The sequence below is a fragment of the Balaenoptera musculus genome, chromosome 1 (genome assembly GCF_009873245.2).
Source record: "Balaenoptera musculus isolate JJ_BM4_2016_0621 chromosome 1, mBalMus1.pri.v3, whole genome shotgun sequence".
NCBI lineage: Eukaryota > Metazoa > Chordata > Mammalia > Artiodactyla > Balaenopteridae > Balaenoptera > Balaenoptera musculus.
The window spans coordinates 144,506,786-144,520,986 of NC_045785.1; the positions used below are offsets into that span (position 1 = coordinate 144,506,786).

The 14,201-nt window shown below is 37.3% G+C and overlaps 1 protein-coding gene across 2 annotated transcripts in view; it reads right to left on the reverse strand.

Annotated features, from left to right (window-relative positions):
• Window positions 1-3,444: 3,444 nt before the first annotated feature.
• Window positions 3,445-14,201, reverse strand: part of FLVCR1 (FLVCR heme transporter 1) — a 42,073-nt gene continuing 31,316 nt past the window's right edge. For both annotated transcript variants that reach the window (XM_036833373.1, XM_036833381.1), the window contains 7 exons: window positions 14,071-14,138; window positions 13,266-13,369; window positions 11,556-11,666; window positions 10,853-10,958; window positions 10,520-10,631; window positions 5,532-5,599; window positions 3,445-5,365 (listed from right to left, as the gene is read on the reverse strand). In XM_036833373.1, coding sequence (XP_036689268.1) covers window positions 5,291-5,365; window positions 5,532-5,599; window positions 10,520-10,631; window positions 10,853-10,958; window positions 11,556-11,666; window positions 13,266-13,369; window positions 14,071-14,138 — 644 coding nt within the window. In that variant the 3' untranslated portion in view covers window positions 3,445-5,290. The remainder of the gene's footprint in view (window positions 5,366-5,531; window positions 5,600-10,519; window positions 10,632-10,852; window positions 10,959-11,555; window positions 11,667-13,265; window positions 13,370-14,070; window positions 14,139-14,201) is intronic.

Consider the following 14,201-nt stretch of genomic DNA (forward strand, 5'->3'; position numbering starts at 1 on the left):
GGCACCAAACTATACTACTGGTGGTCACTGGATTCTTCACCACCACGCATTTGCAGTTTTAAAAAAGTCAGTTTCACCTAAGAATATCCTCAGTGAAGGAGTAAGAGCTATTGAACCCCGATCCTTGGGTATATGACTTTTTAATATTTTGTGATGACATGGGAGGTATGCATAACCCACCCTGCCACACACCAAAGTATGAGGGTTGTTTAGAAGAAAAGCACTTGTACAATTATTTGAGTTGCAAGCTGAACTAGAGCCTTATTTTCACAGAAAATCATTTTCACTTGAAAGAACGACTGACACAAGTTACGGTTACCTAGACTTGGGCATTTAGTAGGTATTTTCTCAAGAGACAATGAAGTGAGTCACTTCAAGAAACAATGAAGTGAGTCACTTCAAGAAACAACTGACAGAATTTTTTTTCCAATGATAAGAATCAAGTTTTCAAACTAAAATTAGCGTTTTGGAAATCCTGCATCTGCCAAAACAAGATTTAGAATACTTGTATGAGCTTGACTGCTTCCCAATACTTAAAAGACTTTCTGATGAGATCAGAGGTGATTTGTCTGGCATCATATAATGAAATATATCAATATTTGGAAGAGCTGCATAATTCAGTGAAATCCTATTTTCCAAATGCCAATGCATAATATTACAAAATCATGCATGGTTACAGATCTATTTAAACAAGAAGACAGACCATTAGATTTTAATGTAACAAAGTTTCAGATTCCGCATAGCAACTAACTTTTAAGACACTACCAGTTCGAATTTTGGTATAGTATTAAAGAATATCCACAATTACCTGAAAAGACTAGTACAATACGTTTCCCTTTCCAGCTCCATATACCTGCAAAGCTTTCCTTCAAACATGTCAAAATAGCGTATCTTTACAGATTGAACACAGAATCTAAGAATCCAGCTGTCTTCTATAAAGCCAGACATTAAAGAGTTTTGCATTCTTTAAACATTAAAAAGAGTCACTCTTCTCACTACCTTTGTTTTATTTTGGGAAATAGTTATTTTCATAAAGATGTAATTTACCTTAAGATATAATGAAGTTATTTTTAAATGAATCAAGTAGTTTTGTTTTAGTTTCTAATATGATACATATTGATTTTTAAGTGTAAAAGAATTTTGAGATCAAAACCTTTGGGAGTCACTGCCCTAGACCAGTCTTTCATCTGGCCTCCAGTCTCTATTACAGTTTCCTTAATAGACACTAACCCATTTATTAGTACACAAGACTAGCTTCCGGAGGATTTGGAGTGGGCAGCCCCCTGCCCAGTTTGATTTGAATAGTGCAGGCCACCACTTCCCTTCTCCCCAAATATCTTCTGTTGACCCTCCACAGGACTTCAGATTTTCCTCATTGGTATTCTTTTTGACATGTCACTTGAACGTCTCTCTTCAAATTTAAATACATGTAAGTGGTAGTCGTTGCTAGTTACCAGTCATTAATGTATTAAAATAATGCCCCTTTTTTTTTTTTTTTTTTTTTAAATCTTTTGGCTGCACTGCATGGCATGTGGGATCTTATTCCCCGACCAGGGGTCAAAACCACACCCCCTGCATTGGAAGTGCGGAGTCTTAACCACTGGACTGCCAGGGAGGTCCAAATACCCAGCTTTTGAGTGTTGACTATGTCAAGCTCAATTCTAAACACTTTTCATGTATTATCTCATTTAATCTTATGAAGAATGAACATTTATCCTACCCTATTTTCAATGAAGAAACTTGTGGATTGATATTATTACGTTAATCAGCAAGGCCTTGAGGAACAGTGACACATACTCGAGGATATAAGGTCCCACACAGGCACATGCTACCAGGAGAAAAAGGCAGAGAACAGTCTGGAGCTTAGATGTAGTGTCCATGATGGCTCATGGCGGGCCGCCCATCTGGCCAATGAGAGGCAGGCACCAAAGTAAGGGGAAGAGATTGAGCCCTGGCTACTTTGCTGGTTCAGCCCTGACCCTGATCTGTACCCTGACCCTGGTGGGCTTTGTTACCTTGTACAGTAAGTCCCCTCCATACGAACCTTCAAGTTGCGAACTTTCAAAGATGCGAACGTGCATTTGCATGTCCAATCACGTGCTTTTGTGTACCTTACTGTACAGTACTATATAGAGTACAGTAGTATAGCATATTTATTTCAAGCCTAGTATGTCTGGAAGCAAGCGTGAAAGCAGCAGGGATGTAGCTGGTACTACCGCTAAGAAGTGCCAAGCAATAACAATGGAAACAAAAGTGAAAATTACTTTGTTGGACTTACAAACAAATTGGACTTAGGGATGCGCTCTTGGAACAGAACTGGTTCATATGTAGGGGACTTACTGTATTCCACAAACCACCTCTCTCCCTTGACCCATTCTGAAATGTTATAATCTCTTTCCATTCCTCATGTGTACTAAAACATCAGATCTTAAAAAAAAAAAAAAGCCACACAAAATTAACCTTAAAAAAATAAATTTATCTCGTCTGAAATAACTGAAGAACAAGCATACAGCTAAATAGTACAAAGAGCAAAAATTAGAACATGAAAAATGACTTAAGACAGACAGGCATTCTTCTGGCAATACTCTATGTTTACACATATTTTTAAAACACATTTTTAAAGACATTTCTCCAACATTCACAAAAGGCAAAAGCTATATTTGCAACATTTATAAATACAAGAGCTTTTGAAAGCATCCAGTTTCTTTCTAAAATCACTTGATTAAAATTTACACAAGTGATAGTTACCAACTCCATATTCCAAAGATACGACATAGAATTACATGACATTCTTGTTTGATATATTACAGACAAATTTAATTCAAAATACAGAAAAATTATCAATTCATTTTGTGTTTTGTCACATCATATTTCATTCTTTTTCTAATCAACAAGGAAAAATACACATGACATATATGTATATATGCTTTTCAGAAATAAAATATTCCAACTTTTATCTGTAATTTGTTCAAACCTCAGGAACTTGACAAGTACATGATTATTTGAAATAACATTGACAGTTTAAAAGTAAAAACAATTATTTAGAGGAGGGACCTTAAAATATATTTTTGGCCATAAAATCTGTGATGTAAATATCTAAGGAAGTTAATGATTCAGCATATTCTGCCTGAGCTATCACCAACTGAACAAAAAGCATAAAAGCAGATTTGATTTTATTTTTTAAAAATTTTGTCATGCATTTTTTTAAATTAATTTATTTTTGGCTGCGTTAGGTCTTCATTGCTGCGTGAGGGCTTTCTCTAGTTGTGGTGAGTGGGGGCTACTCTTCATTGTGGTGCACAGGCTTCTCATTGTGGTGGCTTCTCTTGTTGCAGACACAGGCTCTAGGTGCATGGGTTTCAGTAGTTGTGGCTCGCGGGCTCAGTAGTTGCAGCTTGCGGGCTCTAGAGCAGAGGCTCAGTAGTTGTGGCGCACGGGCTTAGATGCTCTGCAGGATGTGGGATCTTCCCGGACCAGGGCTTGAACCCGTGTCCCCTGCCTTGGCAGGCAGATTCTTAAACACTGCACCACCAGGGGTGTTCTAAAAACAGATTTTAAGTTCCCTGTATCTACAAGGTAACAACCACAGTTGTTTATTCAACCGTCCAGGTAATTTTTCTCCAGCTAGATTTAAGTTCCTGTGGTACAATGATTTGGTCTATCCCCCGATGAGTGCATTTAAAATTCAAAAAAGATCTCTGAGATCAAATTTTACACATTCATTATACGGATGAGGAAAGTGCTGCCTGATTTACAGGGAAGCTAGAAACAGAACCAGGACATAGACCTGAAGTTCCTGATTCCCAGCTAAGTTCTTCTGGTAACACGTTCTCCAGGGTAAGAATCCACATAATTTACTGTCGTTTGGTTACAGACAATGTTGTAATTTCAGTATAAAGCGATGCATATAGTACACCCAAATCAGAATTGCTAATTCACTTCAAGGATATTCAAGGGAATACCTGATTGGCTTTTTGTGTTTATGTGGACATAATATAAATATTACGGCTGTCTAAATGCCATTACTCTAAAGATATTCCCTATCCGCTTAGAGAGCCAGGACATGAACAACACTGAGATTCTCACTGTAAACAAAACGCAGTGGTAGGCACTGTGGAAATGCATTTGGTCCTATTCTCCTTACCCTGAGCGTGTAAAAGAGCAGACTGTCCTGGCAGTTCGGAGCCTATGCACATTCTGTGGTGAAGCAAAGAGCCCACTCCCCCAACACGCTGAGGGGGCGCAGACCTGGGCAAGGGACTCCTCAAAGAATGATACAGACTCCATAAAGAATGATTTGCTGAATTAGAACAGACAGCATCTCAAGAGGTCTCCACTAAATGGGAATACCTAGGCTACCTGAAGTTATTACAGATTTCCTTATCTCAGGAATCTTCAAGGCAAAAGTATAAGGTGTGATACAAAAAATCATGAAAAAGCCAGTAACACATAGGATGACATTTTCTTACTAGAAAGTTATATACTGAAGAAAAAAAAGAGTAAAAAAAGGTAGTGGATACAAAACTACTCTATATCAAGTTGGAGTGAAGAATATAGTGTTAGCATTCTTACGATGAATGGGAAGGCAGCACAAAGAAGAACTCACAGTAATGAGTCTGTGTCTGGGCTACTTCGCTTAATGAGAACATATGCCTAAGACCAAAGTTATGGGTTCCGTCTGCACACTGAAAAGTTTTTATGGCCACGGACAGTACCTGTTACAAAGCATTTTCTAACAAGAATGTAAGAAATGGGAAAAATCTTAAGAGGTCATCTGGAAGTCTCATCCCAATAGTGTCATTTGGTGGGTTAGAAGTGTCATATTCATAGACTGTATTCACACTGAGGGGGCTTGGACAGCTGGTCTGAACAATGGAAAGGGAGATAATTAGGAATACATTGTACACTTGGTTCCACTGGATAGTTTTATATAAACAAATTGCATGTACTCCTATGTGACTTGAAGGGATTGGACCTCCATATTATCATTTTAGAAAGCCTTCTAAGCTTCCATTTTCTACAAAAAGAACATTTACTTTTGAAAACCAAATGTCAAGAAGCTTACTTTTAGGTCAATAATATAAGATGGGACACTCATTAGATAAATGGTAGTGTTAAAATGATGTAAACAAAAGTATTTTAAGCAAAATATTGCTTAAATTAACAAGTAAGAACAGTACCTGCATACAGAAGTCATACAATAATTTTCAAGTAAGTGTCCATTACCCACAATTCTATAAACTAAGCTTTATTACTCAGTTATCACATGATATTAACTTTTCCTTTCACCTCAAATTGCTGATTCTGATTGCTTGGACATCAGAATAGTTTTTGATTCTTCATCTGTGGGGCTATCAACTGGTACCTGTAGAAAGAATAAGAGGATAAAAAATTTACAGTATGTATCTGGCATATGCCATTATGACAGACCCACAGGAATAAAAAAAAACAGCTGATGGGGTAGATGGGTTTATACTCACTCTATGCACACATTTCTCAATAGTATAATCATAAAAATATTCACTACTTACAGCTTTAATATCGCCATTTGTAATTCCTTTATTTATATTGTGTCTTTTCAGATCGGACTTGATTAATGCTGCAAACAGAGAAGCATCAATGCAGTTACCGTAGAGTATGTATAAATATACTTTTTTCTAAGCAGTACAAAATCTTTTTTGATATTGTCAAATTTAGCACTCTACAGTACCATAATATTCCATAACATTCTTGTAGCCTGAAAAAATAATAGTATCTCTCTAAGCCATTAACTTAATTAGCAAGTCATTCATTAGTGAACAAATACAGGATGCTAAGAACCAAGACACAAAGATGAAAAGCACCATTCTTTCCCTAAAGGACACTCCAGTCTAGAGAAACACTGACATGCAAACAATTATAACACTGCATAACAACTCCAATAATGCAGGCATGCACAGCGTGTAGCGGAAGTGTGGGGAAAAAAATGCCTATGTCAGAAGGAAATCAGGAAAGGCTTACCAGAGGAGATATGTTTGAATTGAAACTTGAAAAATGAGTTGGAACTTGCAAGCAGATAAGAGGAGAGGGGAAGGCGTTCTAGGCAGGCGGAAACCAGTACATGCCAAGAGACCAGGACAGGAAGAGTACAGTCTATTCTTGGCACTAGAGGTAGTTTGGAATCATTGGAACATCAAGTACAAGAGGCAGGTGGCAAGATGGGAGGCTGGGTTGGCAGGATGACATTGCGTCTGAGTAGGGGAGGACGTGATCAGGTCTGTGCGTTAGGGAGCTCAGTCTGGCAGCTGTGCGGGGGATGTCATCAGCAACAAGGCTAGAGGCAGGAAGGCCAGTCAAGAGGCTTTAATCCTGCTGAGAGGTGGTAAGGCCTGCATGTGTGAGAAATGGTGATATAGAGGCAGGTTTCAGAGATATTTTAGAATCGAACCAGTAAGACTCAGTGCTTTGAGGCACTTCCCTGGTGGTCCAGTGGTAAAGAATCCGCCTTCCTTTGTAAAGCAATTATACTCCAATAAAGATGTTTAAAAAAAAAAAAAAAAGAATCCGCCTTCCAATGCAGTGGACGCTGGTTCGATCCCTGGTCGGGGAACTAAGATCCCACATGCTGCGGGGCAACTAAGCCCGCGTGCCAGAACTACTAAGCGCATGCGCCTCAAAGAGAGAGCCCGCGTGCCGCAAACTACAGAACCCACATGCTCTGGAGCCTGTGCGCCACAACTAGAGAAGAGAAAACCCGCACGCCACAACTCGAGAGAAGCCCAGCACTGCAATGAAGAGCCCGCACGCCTCAGCGAAAGCCCCGCGTGCCTCAACTAAGACCCAACGCAGCCAAAAAATAAATAAATAAATAATAGTTTTTAAAAAAGACTCAGTGGTTTGATAGGATATGAAAAATGGGGATTAGGGAGGGGGAAGTGGGTGACTTGCTTGGGCAACTGAATGGATGGAGGTCCTAGTTATTGAAACTGAAAATACAAGACGAATTGGTGTGATTGGGAAGGTGGTGAGTTCAGTTCTGGACAGGTTGAGTATAAAATCCCATGGGACATCCAGGTCCAGAGATAAATAGATGATTAGACATATTGGTCTGAAATGTAAAAGCGATCAGGGTCTGGAGGTACAGATTAATGTGGTAGTTAAGGCCATAGACTGCACAAAGAGAATGTAAAACAAGAAAAGATAAAAGTTTGTGGGTAGTTAAGTAATCTAATCAGTCATAAAGCAAAGTCTGAAAGGTGAAAGTAAAATCAGTCTTAAAAATTAGACTAATGCTTCTTTAGAAATCCACACTGCCCCTTATAATTCTGTTCCATCACTGATACCAATATTTTAGAAATTCAGATATTTACGCTGAACTAATTGGATATATGTAAAATGGCCCTTCTGAATGCATTGAAATGATTTTAAAGTGATGTTGTGTAACAAGCTCATATTTACAAGCAGCTTGACATTAAAACGTCATGCTTTAAATTGAAGCAATGATCGATATCGGCTGATCCGCTCGACATTGTTGTACAAGCCACCAAATCAAAGAGGCTACTCATTTTTTATAGGGGGAAACTGTGGCTTTCTTTACCATTAATATTAATCATAGAATTTAGAAACACTGTGAAGTGTTTAGAAACACTTTTTTCAATGGACATAAATGGGCTAAGGAGCATATATAATAGACTTAACAGAGAGCTGTCAATACTGGAAAAGCAGAATGCACTGCATTTAAATGGTAATTCCCCTGTCAAAACAAGACCTGCCGGGCTTCCCTGGTGGCGCAGTGGTTGGGAATCTGCCTGCCAATGCAGGGGACACGGGTTCGAGCCCTGGTCTGGGAGGATCCTACATGCCGCGGAGCAACTGAGCCCGTGAGCCACAACTACTGAGCCTGCGTGTCTGGAGCCTGTGCTCCACAATGGGAGAAGCCGCGACAGTGAGAGGCCCGCGCACCGCGATGAAGAGCGGCCCCTGCTCGCCGCAACTGGAGAAGGCCCTCGCACAGAAACGAAGACCCAACAGAGCCAAAAATAAAAAAATATAAAATAAATAAATTAAAGAAACGTTTAAAAAAAACAAAAAAACAAACAAAAATACAAGACCTGCCAACAATTCTCAAAAAATGTAAAAAGAAAAGGTACCACTTTCACCACACCTCAGGAATTTCCCAGCCTTCTCTCCTCTGTCTAATCAAATAACTACTTGATATAAATCCATCACCTCTCTCCAGTAAAATATTCAACATATGAGAGACATTAATTAGCATTTTTAGGTGGCAAAAGTATCAATGTAAAACTAATTTTAAAGATCTTTTTTTCACTTCTTAATTAATTTTCTGTACTTCACCTGTTTGAATTAACATTTATGAATCTTACTATAAGATAATGTGAAAAGAGAACACAAAACTGTTCCCTTTTTTGGTGCAACAGAAACACTCTATTTGATAGCTAGGTGTTACTTCCCTGGAAATTAAGAACAAATATGGAATTATTTATGACAGATCAGTAGTTAAGACAGTTAATGTATTAAATTACATACATTCAGTTACAAAACATTCAGTTTTGTACGCTTTGTTTTACTAACTGAAGAGAATAAGAGGAAAACACTTCCATGGTAGGATGTTTTTCTTTGACGAAATGGTACATTTAGTCCCTTTGAGTGTAATGAATGAATGATAGTGACCTTAGGTGGCTGTGTATTTCCAAAATAAGTGCTTATCACTGGTAAGCACTTATCATATTGGGGGTTTCAAAAAGAATGATCAGGTATTCAACGAATATAAAAAGAAGCCTTGATTCATATCTTTCTGTTAGAGTCTATCCTTGAATCAAGCTATAGCAGATCAAAAAAATAATCCCTCTTCAAGTCTCCATGGCTTCTGTCTCTCACGTTGACAAGGGGACTCAGAAAGAAATTAACAAAGCGAAATAACAGTTGAGGCCAACATGGGCCTGGAAGCACTACTGGATATAAATCTTGCTTTTTCTTTTTGGCCACGCCCCACAGCTTGCGGGATCTGTGTTCCCTAACCAGAGATTGAACCCGGGCCCCGGCAGTGAAAGCTCAGAGTCCTAACCACTGGACTGCCAGGGAATTCCCTATAAATCTTGCTTCGAAATTCATCCTTACACCCTTGTGCCTGGACAAACTATGGATAAAAGTTCTTTTACATGCTCTTTTTCTGGAGATTGGGCACTATTCTCTTTCCTGCCCATGTCTATTCTGACTAGACCTAAGAACTGGCAAATAATTCCACACACTATTTCCACCACCACCATTTGACTTCTTCCCATGGTTACCACATTATAATAACAGCCTGGGACTTCCCTGGTGGTCCAGTGGTTAAGACTTCACCTTCCAATGCAAGGGGTGTGGGTTCGATCCCTGGTTGGGGAGCTAAGATCCCACATGCCTCGCAGCCAAAAAAACAAAACATAAAACAGAAGCAAAAATTCAATAAGGACTTTAAAAATGGTCCACATCAAAAAAATCTTAAGGGGACTTCCCTGGAAGTCCAGTGGCTGAGAATCTGCCTTCCAATGCAGGGGACATGAGTTTGATCCCTGGTCAGGGAACTAAGATCCCACATGCCACAGGGCAACTAAGTCCATGGGCCGCAACTACTGAGCACACAAGCCACGGGCCACAGCTAGAGAGAAGCCCGTGTGCTGCAACAAAGAGCCTGCACGCCACAGCGGAGGATCCCGCATGCCGCAACTAAGACCCGACGCAGCCAAAAAAAAAACAAACAAAAATCTTAAAAAAAAAAAAAAGCAGCCTGTGTGATACATGATCAGGCATGTCCTAGGTGCCAGACACTTTACTAGGAGCTTTTCATCAACCATCTCAGTTAATCCTCACAGCAACCCCCCAAGGCAGGCTTTTGTTGTTGTTGTTTATTTTTTATTGGTTGCTCTAGGGATTACACTGTGCATCTTTAATTTACCACAATCTTCTTAGACTTTATATAGAATTACTTCAAGAAAGATGTAGAAATCTTGCAATAGTATAGTTGCATTTCCCCCTTTTTTTTGCTATTTTTACCATATTTATATTACATCTATATACATTTTTTTGAGATACAATTCACATATCATAACATTTACCCCTTAAATGTATACAATTCAGTGTTTTTAAAATTATATTCAAAAAATTGTATAACCATCATAAAGCAGGCTTTTAATACCCTATTATATAAATGAAGAAGGGAGGATGTGAGAGGTTGAGTAACTTTTCAAAGTCACACAGCTACTGAGCAGCAGAATCGGAACTTGAAGCCAGGTCTGTCCATTCCAGGCCTTTACTGACACTTGTTACAATGGTTTTGTTTTCTATGCATAGCAATTGCATTGAATTTGAAACCTGAAAAATGAATTCATAGATTCATATCCTTGAAGGGAAACAATAATATCCTGCTTTTTATCTCATTTTTTTCTTGAGTTCTGTCAAGCCTTGAGAAGCAACATAAATGAAAATTAAATATAAAGACGACATGACACGAGTACTTTGGCAGGCAAATTCCCTGATTTACCTGTTAAAATGATGCCTACAAACATCCAAACACAGAGGAAAACGTTCCCTGTCCTAGGACCATAGTCTGATGTGAGCTTTCCTTGCGCCAACGTGAATAAAATTCCAAATATCTAAAATAAAGTAAGAGAAATATTTTTATTGTTTGCTTCTTTAAAACAAATATAATGTTTTCCCCAGAACTTTTCTTAACTATTTTATTCATATGATTTGGCTTCTAGAAACATGCATTGAAAGGTGGAATTTTTAAAACAAAAGCTATGGTCAAACTCATTACCCACTAGACTATTTGGTAAACTAACGGTCTCAGATTTAAGAGAAATCAGAGGTTTACCTGTGCAGCAGCATTAAGAAGACCAGATGAAGTACCTTCAGACTCAGGGTAAGTGATTTCAACAGCAAATTCAAAACCCAAGGGGAGGTAACCAGTCATGAAGAAACTAAGAAAATAAATCCAAAATCACAGAAAGAATCATTAAAAGGACAATATCACATATTGATGCAACTGCTTAACTTCTCAGACCTATTCTAATTATCAAGTAAGTGAATGTTTTGAGGTTGGTATGTGAAGGGAAGGCACTATTATGATTCATCAATTAACCCAAGGACATGAGAACTGAGACGCAAAACCATGAACTAGGAAGCAAAACAATTTCTAATTTTTTTTCCTGAGAAAAATTTACCCCTAGTTTTCTAAGTCAGTTGTCTTTCTAGCCAAGTAAAGTTACTTGGATTAAGTAAGGCTTATCCATTTTTCACAGATAGTATAGCAAAAAAATAATTTTAAGCTAATTTTTTATAGTTGTAAAGAATTACACATTGACGTGCACGAGACAGATCTTTTAAAGTTTAAAATATTAAAGAACTTTTGAGCAATTATACTGCAATAAAGACGTTAAAAAAATAAAAATAAAAAAATAATAAATAAAATATTAAAGAACTTTTGGATGAACTTAAAAAAATTAAAACTCACAGTAGTTATACTTCAGAATTATAACAGCATGCTATCATTCCTCCTAAACACATGTGATGCTTACCCAAGCAACCCTCCAGTGACAAACACGATGATAATGTGTCCAAGGTTTAGTGTGAAAGTAAATATAACCATTCCAACAAAAGACAAAATGTAAACTGTCAAAGTAGTATGTCTAAAACAAAAACAACAAAATTGTTAGTATTTTGTCTGATTTTCTTAGGCACATAAAAATCATGTCTGGCTATGCTCTGTCCATACAGTAATAAATTCTTCAGATTTCAAGATTAACCCCTTCTTATCTATGGAAAATGTTTCCACCAAGGCATGGACTTGAAAGATTAAATTTAAGTTTCAACAGCAACAGACAACAAAACTCACATCATATCCAATGCTCAGACAAGAAGGAAAACTCATAAGGATAAAATCATTTTTGTGCCACCAAATGGGATAGTTTCCTATCCGTATTTCAAGATACAGATCAAATTCCACCTCTTCCAAAATGCTTTTCCTAACCACTGCAGCTTACAAGATTCTCCTTTCTTCCAAACTCCCTAATCATTTTCTATCTACATAATTGGCACTTGACATCTATTTTAGTCTGTTATATTATTATTTAACTTTACGTATGTGAACACCTTATTTTTCCCAATTAGACTGCAAAGGTCCTAAGGACAGGGATCAAATATTACTTCCCACGATTCCTAGCTAAGAGTGATGCACATAACAGGAACTTGGTGAGTGAATGGCAGTTATCCTGAGAAGAAAGCCAGGGCAACAAAGAACACTTCTATGCCAATCCAGTTTCCTAATTATAAAATGGACCAAAGACTATTAATAAATGTAAATCCTTTACATATGCTCCCTTCATCTACAAATTTAATGGGTTTTACTCTAAGCTACCATTACGTAATAATGAAGCCACAGTAAGTGCTGTCTTAAATTACCCGAGAACTACCTTGGAGAATTTCAAGATCAGCAGTACTTTGAAAGGGTCTAGATAACGGTATCAAATATATCTTAGGCCTTGAAAGGTGCAGAGGACATAGTTCCATACTTCATTCATTCATAGTTCCATTCATTCATTTCTCCCAAACAGATGGGAAGTTTCTGTCTGTTAAGAAATGTAGCTATTCTTCTTCTTCTTTTTTTTTTTTGAAATATAGCTATTCTTTTAAGGCCCAGTGCAAAAGATGCTGCCTCTGAAACCCCTTTCTCAGTCTCCTAGTTGGTACTACTCACTTTTTCTTTTGTGTTAGCATTTTTCTGGTTCCATACAGATGTGCAATTAATATAGCATCTTCATATTATGTATTACAGTATTATAGTTAAGTGGAACTACAGTTTGGGGGCATTTTAGCCAAAAACTTTTTACCAAAAAGCCTTTTGATAGGAAAGAACAACTTTTTATTTGTTTGTTTTTAAGTTCATAACATGAGAAAAGGGCAACATAAAGTCTCTGTCAGAAGTCAAATGTTTCTCAGAAAGGGCCCCTTTTAGAATAGAAATGATCCATTCTGAAGAGGTATATATGAGTATTATTACAGGGGAGGAGAGTTCATAAGGTATCCAAGTTCTCAAAGTTGAAATAAACATGACAGATAAGATAATACAGAGACTACTGTATTCAGAAGTTAAGGGAACCTAAGAGTGTCTAGAATCCAAGTCTTTTAGTAATAATAACACTGTAAATTTCTTAAAATAAAAAGTAAAGGTTCCTTTAAAACCAAAATACCTTAGGTTGTACACCATACATTTGCCTACTTTCACTTACTTGTATGTTTTGGTATAATCCAGCCATAAACCACAAAGAATAGAGCCCACCATTCCAGCTAATACTAGTGTTAGCCCAATCCTTCCAGCATTCACTTCTTCTCCCTTAAAATTTTTTTCAAAAGAAGTTGATCAGATACTTCTAATTCAAACAGATCCTTCACATTCCAATACCTTCTCAAAGTCAATGGAAATAGCAGATAAAATTAAGCATACAACATAACATGAAGAATTCAGTACATGTGTTAAGGTGAATGCGGTAGAGGCAGGTAAAGCACATATTAAAGGACATTCTACATTAAAACAGAAAAAAAAACCCCTGATATATGGGAGAAATCAAAAAGGGAATTTTTCTTGATCCTCCATGGTTAGAAGTACAGAATTTTTGTTAGAATTCTTAACTAATTCACAGATGTCTGAAAAGGAAGTTAAGCTGATAGCTTTTACATACTACAACTGCGTTCTCCTTTCAAAAGCAAAGAGAGATCAGAGCTTGATATTTACGTCTTTATATTTGTGTTGGTTTTCTTTTAAAGTTTGTTCTTTGTCTTTTTTCATATAACCAGTCACACTATCTCTTTTAAAAAAAATTTAAAAAAGACTGAGGTACTGTCAAAGCAATAATGACTTCTGCTTTCCATGTTGTTTTATAAACTGGATTAAATGTATTCTCAGTGAAAACAAATATAAATCTTTTACAGCAACAAGGTCATAAATCTTTAGCCTTATGATCATGCTAACAGGAATTATATTTCTAAAGAAAAATTCTTGGCCAGGCATGCAACACAATATAGGCAGAAGCTTACCTCATAGTATGTCAGTATAATTTGATTTAATAATGTTGAGACAGAATAAAATGCTCCAGTCATGATACCTACAATAAATAAAGAGAAAACTATCAATGTACCATGTACTAATTCATAAAGTAATATGTAAC